A 12,092-nucleotide genomic window follows, 5' to 3' on the forward strand; every position below is an offset into this window, starting at 1 on the left:
CAGCACCTAACGAATGGAAGGCACTTGATAAATACTTTTGATTAGTTATCAAAATGGGGGACAGAACATGGCTAACCCAGGGTGGCATATTAAAATCACCTGTAGGACTTTTTCAAATTGCATTCCTCCCATATCAGAAAAGACTAGTGGGATAAACTACTGTTACTGTTTGGGAGACTGTCACACCCTGAGGAACAATGCTGTAACAAAAGGCTAAGAACCACTCAATCAGACAGTCTCTGTCCAACCTGAAGATTTTATAATACTCTAGGAATATAAATGATACATTTTCCAAAACCAAGCTAATTAACTCTTGTTGTTAAACCAAACTTGACAGAAGTGAAAAGTTCTCCTGCTTCTTCTCTGTCTTACCATCTTCTTCAACTCCGTCCTCTTTTCATATCATTATAAAATTTGACTTCGAACACCAGAAAAAGTCCTGGTTTTTCCTCAAGACTCACGGTCAGACTGTCTGAACAACATCTTTTCTGAACGTAGTGATAATAACTAAGTGTCCTGCCCTCTTTGAATTGAGTGTAACGAGTGACCCCCAGTCCCACTGCATCCACTCAGTTGGGCCATGGCTCACGCGCCCAGCAAGCAGGAAGCGAGAAGCTACAAAGCATTGACTGGCAGGGTCAAGCCTCTGGACAGGAACTAAAAGACCTACCCCATGACTACAAGACAGATGATCCGTTGGTGAATAACCTCCAGATGTATTTTAAGACAGAATGAATTGTTTAGGAAGAGAACATATTTTAAGACAGAATGAATTGTTTAGGGAGAGAACATATTTTAAGAGTAGCATGTTCACAGTAGGAAAGCTGGTGGGTAGATACACTGACACTATAATAAAGCAATCAAGGAAGTGACTTTTGCAGACGGGTCAGGAGAGTAAAGATAGAGATTAAATTACCTACAGTCAAGTCCCCTGGCAAAAAAAAACCCCCAACAAAACAAGACTCAAGGTTAAGAGGGGTATAGAAGAGGGGAGAGGTATAGAAGGGCATATAGAAGCCTAAACTACATCTCAGCTGATAAAGGGCTGTGCAAACACTGGCTACAGCCCTAAACCCAGAAACAACCTGGCCACAGAACAGAAAGGTTTGTGGTTTGACATTGGCCTGTCAGTCACCAATGTGAATACATACACACAGAGCAATCACCTTCACAGGGTCCTAGTCAAATACAGGCACATCTTGTTTTGTTGTGCTTTGCTTTATTTTACTTTGCAGATACTGTGTTTTTTTTACAAAGTGAAGGTGTGCAGCAACCCTGCATCGAGCAAGTCTACTGGTGACATTTTTCTAACAGCATTTGCTCACTTTGTGCTTGTGTCACATTTTGGTAATTCTTGCAATATTTCAAACTTTTTCATTATTAGCGTACTTGTTATGATGCTCTGCGATCAGTGATCTTTGCTGTTACTATTGTAATTGTTTGGGGGAGCCATGAATCACACCCATATAAGACAGCAAACTTAATAAACGTCTGTGTTCTAACTGCTCCACTGACTGGCCATTCCCATCTCTCTCTCCTCTGGCTTCCCTTTTCTCTGACACAAAACAATATTGAAATGAGACCGATCAATAACCCTATGATGGCCTCTAAGCATTCAAGAGATAGCTAGAGAGGAAAAGCCAATGATAGCTTCAAAGCTTCAAAGGACAGGCTGACTTTCTTGTTGGGGGCTAATGCAGCTGGTGAATTGATGTTGAAGCCAGTGCTCATTTACCATTCTGAAAATCCTAGGGCCCTTAAAAATTATGCTAAATCTAGTCTACCTCTGTTCATAAATGGAACATCAAAGCCTGGATGACAGCATGTCTGTTTACAACATGGTTTACTGAATATTTTAAGAACACTCTTAAGAACTACAACACAAAAAAATTTTCCTTCTTTCCTGATATCACTGCTCGTTGACAATGTGCCTGGTCACCAAGAGCTCCGATAAAGATGTACAATGAGATTAATGTTGGTTTTCATGCCTCCTAATACATCCATTCTGCAGCCCATGGATCAAAGAGTAATTTTGATTTTCAACTCTTATTTAAGAAATATAGTTTATAGCTGCCATGGTCAGAGATTCCTCTGAAGAATCTGGGCAAAGTAAACTGAAAAACTTCTGGAAATAATTCATCATTCTAGATACTATTAAGAACATTCGTGATTCATGGGAAGAGGTCAAAATTATCAACACTAGGGTTCGATTCCCGGCCAGGGCACACAGGAGAAGCGCCCATTTGCTTCTCCACCCCTCCGCCGCGCTTTCCTCTCTGCCTCTCTCTTCCCCTCCCGCAGCTAAGGCTCCATTGGAGCAAAGATGGCCCAGGCGCTGGGGATGGCTCTGTGGCCTCTGCCCCAGGCGCTAGAGTGGCTCTGGTCGCAACATGGCGACGCCCAGGATGGGCAGAGCATCGCCCCCTGGTGGGCAGAGCGTCGCCCCATGGTGGGCGTGCCGGGTGGATCCCGGTCGGGCGCATGCGGGAGTCTGTCTGACTGTCTCTCCCTGTTTCCAGCTTCAGAAAAATGAAAAAAAAAAAAAAAAATATCAACACTAACAAAAGTTTAGAAGAAGCTGAATCCAACCCTCATGGGTGACTTTAAGGGGTTCAAGACACCAGTGGAGGAAGTAACTGCAGATGTAGTAGAAATAGCAAGAGAATTAGAATTGAAAGTGGAGCCTGGTCACTTCTCCTATGCACCCTGACCGGGAATTGAACCCAGGACATCCATATGCCAGGCCAATGCTCTTTACACTGAGCCACCAGCCAGGGCCATCTGCTTCTTTCCCCTTTCTCTCCCCCTTCTCTCCCTCTTTCCCTCCTGCAGCCAGTGGCTCAATTGGTTTGAGTGTGGTCCCAGGCACTGAGGATAGTTTGGTTGGTCAAAGCATGTCAGCTTCAGGCACTAAAAATAGCTCAGTACTCTAATAACCCAGATGGAGTTGCCGAGTGGATCCTGGATGGGGCGCATGCGAGAGTCTGCCTATCTCCCCCCCTCTCACCTTAAAAAAAAAATGAAGCCTGAAGATATGAGTGAATTGTTGCAATCTCATGATAAAACTAATAAATGAGGAGTTTTTTCTTTTGGATAAGCAAAGGAAGGGGTTTCTTGAGATGGAATCTACTCCTGGTAAAGGTACTATGAAAATTGTTGAAATAACAAAGATTTAGAATATTACACAAACTTAGTTGATAAAGAAGTGGGAGAATTTGACAGGACTAATTTCAATTTTGAAAGAAGTTCTACTGTGGGTAAAGGCTATCAAACAGCATTGCATACGACAGAGAAATCATTTGTGAGAGAAAGGCAATCAATGCAGCAAACTTCACTGTTGTCTTATTTTAAGAAATTGCCACAGCCGCCCCAACCTGCAACAACCACCACTCTGATCAGTCAGCAGCCATCAACACCAAGGCAAGATCCTCCACCAGCAAAACGACTGGGACTTGCCCAAGGCTCAGATGATGGTTAACATTTTGTAGCAATAAAGTATTTTTTAATTAAGGTATATACATTTTTAGACGTAATGCTACTACACATCTAATAGACTACAATATAACATAAAGATAACTTTTATATGCACAGGGAAACCAAAAAATTTGTGTGACTCACTTTACTGTGGTGGTCTAAAATGGAACCCACAATATCTCCAAGGTATGCATGTGCAATAATACGTTTACTAGCTGAATAACCGAATGTATAACAAAGATGAACTAGGACTCTATCAGCGTAAGCAGGTTGCTCCTTCTACTTGAGCACTGTTTTCAAGCTTGCCAGAAAAACACTTTGAAAAGGTTCAAGTCTGTAACATCCATCACTGTGTGGGTCAATGTTAGCATGAGTTAATGAAAATTATCTTCCTTCCAAAACAGCTCTGATCTCATGTGCAACCAAAGATACAAAGATGAGCAACATGGCCAATTTAAATTTTATCACTTTACTCTTTCTTTGCTTCTTTCTGCTTAAGATGCCAGTAAATAACGATACTGCTAAAAAATGGACAAGCAAGAAAAAAAGAGCATTAAAAAATTTATAAACCAGATCATCAAGACATGAAATAATCAAAGGCACTGAGTTGTCTGTATAATTTGGTAGCTGAAAGAAAACCATTCCATAAACCAAAATCAACAGTTTAACAGGTTGAATTTCTTTCTTTTGTTTTTTTAATGTTTATTTTATTGAGTTTAGAGGGAAAGGGAGAGGGAGAGGCAGAGAGAGATAGAGACAGGAACATCAATTTGTTCCTGTATGTGCCCTGACGGGGATCCAACTGGCAACCTCTGCTCTTCAGGACGATGCTCTAACCAACCAAGCTATCTGGCCAGGGCGAACATGTTGGATTTCATCTTTCTCTGTGAAGTTCTTTCTTTTCAGCTGATATGTAGCTAGGGTTACCTAACTGATCAAATTTCTACTTAGCCACACACACATTTCTTTGGTCCTACAGAAAAGAGACATCCCACACACCTCTTCCCCACCCCAACTTTGTAGATAAGCCTGCTTATGGGCACACTTCACTTGCTTGCTCTCACCTATTGCTTGGAAGAGCATCTGAGACTGCTGGGCTGTTGTGCTGAGAGGGTCCGGCCCGGGTATTCACCTACAAGTAAAGAATCTTGATCAGTTTTGTGTTCTGAGGATACAGTTCTAATTAACCTATAATTTGCCACAAGTTTCTCATTTCACTACGAAGGTTAATTAGCTTGTTGCTAGATAGACCATGGTTGGATTCTATTTAGTATATAGGTTACAGAATTATACAACCTGTATATTACACAATACTCTATTACTGTCATTATTCAAATTTTAAACAGTGCTGAAAAAAGAAGAGATAACTACTGAAAATTTTCAATTCATTAACTAGAGCTGAATTCAATTCTAGAGAAAAAAAAATTCCATTTCTTGTTTTGTTTTGTTTCATATACAGAAACCCAAGAGCTACAAAGGTTGGGGTAAAAATAGGTTTACAGTTGTTCATATGGAAAACAATATACCGTAATAATAAATAATAGTAAGAGAATAAACTTTTTCATACTCACAACTGTAAACCTACTTTTGCCCCACCCTGTGCGTTCGAAAAAGCACATTAAGTATATATCCGGGGTTAGCAGTAACCCTCCAGCTGTCATAGCCTGCCAGCTCTAAAACCGAGCAAAGCTGTAGAATGTTCCTTGTTCATACACAAAAAATAAAGTTCAAGTAATTAATTATTAAATGTTTTGACTCTAAAAGCTAGCTTTTTCTTTCAAATGTAAAACCTTAAACAGAAACCTAGGATTTGAAATGCACAGAACAATGAAAAGACATTAAATAGATATATGTTTCTAGCATAAATATGTCAAAAGACGAGGGGGGCATTCTGTGTGCACTATGCTTATGTGCTTAATTAATCACTAAAATGAAGTCTATATTTTCATTCAAATAAATCTTTGCGGAGACCAGTACCCAGGATCATTCTGAAGAAACAGACTAACAAAACGATTCCAAATAATAAAATATACGGCAACAATGCCCCTGTATCCAAATATATACACATATTAAGCAAATACTACAGATGTATCCCCTTTCTCCTCCCATTTAAAAAAAAAAAAAAAGATCGCTTGTCAGAGCTTGAGAAAGTGCAGTTTTATTTGACATTTCAATAAGTGGAACACAGCATTACAAATCCATCTAACTTTACTGAAACAATTATTGAAATTCGTACCTTCAGGCCATGTATGTTCCGTTCCCCAGGAGGCTTGCAGGCTGAAACAGTAATTGACTAAATTGTAGAACACATCAGGGCCATTTACAAATTTGCTCAAAATGAATCGTTTAAAAAGAAATGAGGGTGACACCAAAATTAGCAGAGAGAAATGATTGAAAAGTGGCTCCCAAGACCCAAAGTGGGAATTATGAACCAGGGTTTTTAACTTGCAGGAGTGAGCATTTATAAATGCAAAGAGCTTTCTGACATCACCTCATATAAATTCCAATTTCTGCTTAAAACATATAAAAATCAAGTTAACTGAGCTAAAATGATTAGATTCCTTTCATAATTCAAATTTTCCTCACTCTATTACATTGTGTATCTGCTATCACTTAAAAGACTTTGAAAATAGACAGTTGTTTTTTTGGTTTTTTTGCGGGGGGGGGGTGAGAGAAGGGTTTTTAATGCCAAAATGATTATTAGACATTCTAAAATGGAATATTTAAGTCTGAACTATTAGTTTGCACAGCAATAAGCAAATTTATTAAAAGAGACATCATTGATATTACTACATATCTTGTAAATCCTGACATCTGGTTAATATTTAAGTCTACAGATAAAACAGTGCCAAGAAAAATAATATTAATTTCCTGATATCATACTGAGTTAGAGTTAATCTTTTTCCAATTCAGCAAATGCTTCTTCATCAGATGGTAAAAATACAAAAGCTTCCTGTCCATGTTATAGGCTGCTTCCATCTGAACACTGCAGTGCCCTACAGATCATATGTTAAGAGGCTGTCAATTTTGATAGATTGTTTGGGAAGGATGAATTTGATTTTCTTTTTATTTATTTATTTATTTATTTTTGCACTCCTCTCTCAGACATATATTTTTCCTGTTTCTGACAACCAGAAATACATCTGTTTAATAATATGTGAGTAGTAATTAATTACAAAGCACCTCAGTGATTTTAATTTTGTATATTTCAAGTGTATTCAAATTTATTATTTTCCTAGAAAATATATCTAAATCTTAATAAGAATTTTTGTTTTTCTAAAAAACATTAAAATGAAGACTCCAAATCTTCTTTCCTTAAAATGAAAATTAAGTTTTTGAATAAAACAAGTCACATATATTTGATGCTTGGTCCTTGAGGGACCATTAATACTTCCTAAGACAACATTTCTGAGTATTTCCACTGAAGTACCTAGTGCATCATAAACTTCACTTAATAAGAAAGTGGCTAACTAAGGCATTAGAGACAGGCATTAACTCTTATCTCCTTCCTAACCATCTGCCTCATTCCTCAACTGGCTTCTCTCAATTATGACTAAAAATCTAAATAGTATTCAGAAGACCTATTAACCTCATATTTCCTCAAGTTATAGGGTCAGAAGTTACTGTAAAGCTAGTATATTTTCATAACTATTAACATTTAATATATTTTTAACAACAGAGAGGGCTTAACCATGAGCTGGGAGTTACCATCCAAAGCAACTTTCCTTCTTGGAGTGAGGAGAACATCTGATGTCTGGACAGATCATTTATCTCCTGTCTTTCTCATTTATTCAGTCCAGAGATGCTTTTTAACCTGGGGCCTGAACACAGAACCTAAGGTCTGAGGGCCTCTAACCAACTACATAGACCCAGTTAATATACTCAATATGTCTATATCTTAATCGCACAAGTTTGCATAATCTCACTTATGTATATAATGTATGTAAGTACACAAAAAGCAAAAGACTACAAAAACCCAAAAAGAGTTGTACAATAGCATGCAAAAAAACCCAAAACTTAGGGGTGGAGTGACTGAGTCTCATATTTTTAAAAATTTAAATTTGGCTTGGGAAAACTTTATTTATTTAATTTATTAGAGCCTGATAGGTTCTGTGCTGACTATACATATGTGGCACTCACATCTCAGTTACTCTCTTTTTGGTATCTTGTCCCTACATGACACCCTCCTCCATACTCCTACAAAGCCCTCCAAACTATCCTCATACACATCACTAATATTTTAATTTCCATGCCATTCTACTTCTAGCAAATTATATTTCAAACAAAATTCTAACGCAAAGGGTATATTAACCACTGCTAAGCTATGCAAGTCTGAAATTACTTAACCTCCCTGAACTTATTCAATATTCTCATCTAAACAATCAAAGCAGTAATACCTAATAGGCAAAACTGTTGGACACTTAAGAGCAATATTAGTACCTGAACAGAGGAGATGTCTAAAAATGGTTGTTATTATCATGGGAGGGGGCACAATAGTATAGACAGTAATGCTGACAAGGACTGCTCACAAAATTAAAAAAAAAAAAAAACTTGAAAAGATTTTAGGTTAAAAGAAGTAAATATCTTATTGAAGAAAAGAAAAAACAACAAAGGGCCACAGCATTGGACCTGTAATGTTCCGGGATACTGTACCCCAGGGTTTGCGATAACAGCAGAGCTAGAATGCCATCAAGTAGGGAAGTAATTTGAGGAAATTTTTCAGCTGGTAAAATAAATATTCCTTGTGGGGAAACAATTTTGAAACTTGACCAAATTCTCCAGTCTCTAAAAATATTATGACACAATCTTCATCCTTGTAATTGGCCTAATATATAAGAATGCAACATTTCTTTTTCCTTTTTTTGCTGTTTTACTTTTTAGTCCTCAGGTGCAACAGAATCAGAGTAATCATAATCCTTCTTTCAGACACACTATCAATGGCCAAATTTTATTCACTTATCTCAAGTTATTATTAATAATTTACTAAGTACCCCCAATCCTACTGCCGGCATCAATACTAGAAAAAGCAGCACTGCTCTTGAACCCAGATCTTGTAGGCTGGCCGAGTCAGCTGCCTTTGGAGACTTTATCAGTGCAAATCAGAGTCTACTAGGTAACTGAGCCATTCAAACTTCACAGTGTTACAGGTAATGAAAGTCTAGAGTGTGTAACTGGAAAACTCATACGATGATTATTTGTACAGTATCAGTTAACAAAGGTAAGTTTAACTTTTAATAATTTCAATTAAGTTATTTCAAGAAGAGTTACTTAAGAGAATTTCCTTATCTCCTTATCTGTTCCATCAGTTAGAAAACATAGACTCCAAGTGGGACCATGTATAATGGGTAAAAGACTTCATGGTTTATATAATTAACTGTTCTTTTTCTCCATTACTCAAATTTTGAGGGAATGTTTATATACATGTGAATAATCATATCTGATATAAGGCTAGTACAGTAGCGACAAATCTAAAAGGGAAAATGCAAATTACCTGACCGAGTGATTCACCAAGACTTACCTTAATCAGCTTATATGTTTGAAGACTTAACAATTAAATTGCCATTTATGAGGACTTTCTCTTATTAAAAAAAAAATGCCAGCTCAAAAAGCCACGCACCAAACATCCTACCAAAAATTCTCTCCTAAAGCTCCTCAGTGAACCTCAGCTTCTGTACTAGCTGAAAGCTTTCTCCACAACAGCAGCTTTGGCTACCATCATGAGCCACGATTTATAAATATCCAAAATTAAAGTCATTCATTTGCCTTGGTTTAGAAACCATGTGGACCCCCAAAGAGTTCTTTAAGCGAATGTAAGTATGTACTTCAAAAACAAAAAACAATCTAGTTAGTTTAATTTACTCTAGTAAATTAGATATTTTATTTGCCATAACTATAATATTGCCTGCAATCCCCACGATAATGAATACTTCTTTTGTTTTTTCAAATTAAGAGCGAAACATCATATTATGTGCATTTAAACCTTTGGAAAACATAACTGTTGATGAAACAGTTTACTGAAATAATCATTGTTGATTAGAATTTGTTCAACATTACCTCTTGGAAATATCTGCAGAGGCTCTATTAACTGTCCATTTACTTGCTGTTCCATTACTGTGGAATAATACTGCAAAGAGATTACAGAAAGAGATTACTCAGTAATGTATGAATACTGGAACAGGCACTTATGGGTTGCTTAATTCATGGTACTTTTGAAAATTGCTGGTATATCAGCCTTGAGAATACTTTGTCCCCATTTGCACATTAAAATTTCAACAGTGAATATTCAGGATTGAAAGTCCAGTATAGTGTTATCCTCCACATTGTCATTTATCTTTAAAAGTAAAACTGTTGAAGACTTTAGATTAGTATTTGAGCTGTAGAAATATTTTGAAAATGATATGTATTAAAAACAACACAATGGAATGAGACTTGACTTGGGGTGGTAAACACACAATGCAATATACAGGTGTATTTTAGAATTGTATACCTGAAGCCTATATAACTTTATTAACCAATGTCACTCCAATAAATTCAATAAATTTAAAAAACCAAAAAGATTTTAGTAGAAATTTCTCCAATTGCCTCTTTCTTTTCCCCTGGATTTTATAAAGCAAAATGAAGATGCCTCGCATTTAGCTTGGACCTCTTGGCCAGTTAGTTAATGAAACATTATTCATACTTGCGTATAATGCACAGATAATAGAAATCTAAGTCATAGAGACTCTGGAATGAGCAAACAAGACATGATCTATCCAAAGAAGAAGGGATAATTTGATTAAAAGGCAGCCCAGTTTCAAGCAAACATATCTTTTATGCTTTAATCTTAAAAACAATTTAATATAGATAAAATTTCACTTTACAATTCTGGGCACAAAAAATAAAGTTCCAAATGAAAAAGCTTTCACATTCCTACAGAAACACAGATTCATTCATTAGGTTGTATTATGGTCTGATTCCCATTTTCCTCAGTATGCTAATTGATAAGCCTAGGTACACCTATCTTGAAGCTGGCTTCTGTGCCCTCACTTCCATAACACTTGACAAACAACAAAGTGATGCTCTTCATGGCAAAATATCAACAATGAAAACCACTGATTTTGTGTCTTGAGGAGCTGTTACAGAACAGAACTCCCCTTTAACCTTGCTGTTTTTATATTAAGAACACAGACGTTATTTAACAGTACTACATTTTCAGGAAATTCTTCCTTGATCAAGGTTATTTTCCCTTTGAAGTAAAGGGAATTCTTTATTTCTGCATCATCTTGGGAATCACAAGTTAACAAGTCTAAGGCTTTTTGCCATAAAATCAAAGTAAAGGTAAATTTTTGATAGATATGGACCAACATAAGTATACCCTGCTCTCCCAGGGCTTTCAGACTGTAAAGGAAACCAATCCTGTCCTTCGATGTATGTAAAAACTTATATACATACAGCATAAACATCTGTGACACATTCTCTGGAATACTTACTAAGGTGAATGTCTTTCAGGAGACTGTATTCCTTAAAACCACAGAAATATACTGCTCGCCATTACTCAAACAGTGATGACAAGTAAGTGAAATATCAATCATGTAGGCTGTCAACCTTCTGGGACAGCAATAACTGTTAACAAGTAGTCTGGAAAAATTGTCCGAAAATGACTTGTCCTCGGCACACCAGTGTTTGAGGTTTCCATGGAAAATTAAGATGCCAGTGGCTATTTGGAACATTGCTCAGGTATTCTTTTTAATGGGAAATTTGCCGGTTATTGATCCACAGCATGTACCCCCTTGCTTCTGGAAGGCTGCAAGCAACTTTCCAATCAGTGGCTGTCAAAAAAATTACTGCCTTTTTATACTGATACAAGACAACAGCAGTGGTGGTGTTCTCCTATAGTTAATACTTTTCTTTAATTAACTGCTATGTACAGTAGGTTAGTAATTCAATTACTACTCCATCACACTCCTAGAAATCAAAACAAAATATCCTTATGCTTTATCTAACAAATTAATTATAGAATTGTCTGAAACTGGTGCTTGGGGTCAAGTTTGAAAACAAATAACCTCAAATATAAAGGGTCAGAACAGGTGCAATGCATTTTTTTTCCTACTATAAAACCTTGCATGCATGAAATTGACCTGTTTTCCAACCTTATTTATTTACCTCACAAAATAAATTAAAAAAAACAGTTTCCCTTTCATTTCAGACCTGTGCCAAATCAACTAGTAAACGATATATACTTTTATAATCACTGGAAAAATTTTGTAGCAATCTATAAACATCTCTTTGTCTTATATGATTAACTCAGTCACAGTAATGATATAAAGTATGCCACTTGCCAGTTTCTCTAAAGCAAGTAGTTAGAATTCTTTTGTTTTCTACAATTCTTCCAAACCCAAGGAACATTTTCTCCTGCTGAAATACTGGGTTTGATTTGTGTTTGCATTAACAGAGAATCTGTGTCCCACAGAGCCAAGTAATTCACCATCAAGGACAAACCATAAAGGGCAGTAATTAAACCCATGGTACAGGCCTACTCTATGCAAGTGACCTCTGAGGGACAAGCCTGGTGAGGACCAAGGGGGCCACCAACAAGGCACCAGGCCCAGGAGCTCAGGCTACCAGTTACATGGCATTCC

General features: G+C 37.0%; 1 protein-coding gene across 7 annotated transcripts in view; it reads right to left on the minus strand.

The window, feature by feature from the left end:
• MAP2K5 (mitogen-activated protein kinase kinase 5) overlaps window positions 1-12,092 on the minus strand; it is a 288,637-nt gene that overhangs the window by 228,533 nt on the left and 48,012 nt on the right. For all 7 annotated transcript variants that reach the window (XR_010731284.1, XR_010731283.1, XM_066276317.1 and 4 more), the window contains exons 4-6: window positions 9,529-9,598; window positions 5,711-5,751; window positions 4,539-4,606 (exon numbers count right to left, since the gene is read on the minus strand). Coding sequence is in view for 5 of the 7 variants with exons in the window: in XM_066276317.1 (XP_066132414.1) it covers window positions 4,539-4,606; window positions 5,711-5,751; window positions 9,529-9,598 (179 nt within the window). In the remaining 2 variants the exon portion in view is untranslated. The remainder of the gene's footprint in view (window positions 1-4,538; window positions 4,607-5,710; window positions 5,752-9,528; window positions 9,599-12,092) is intronic.

The sequence above is a fragment of the Saccopteryx bilineata genome, chromosome 4 (assembly GCF_036850765.1).
Source record: "Saccopteryx bilineata isolate mSacBil1 chromosome 4, mSacBil1_pri_phased_curated, whole genome shotgun sequence".
NCBI classification, from domain to species: domain Eukaryota; kingdom Metazoa; phylum Chordata; class Mammalia; order Chiroptera; family Emballonuridae; genus Saccopteryx; species Saccopteryx bilineata.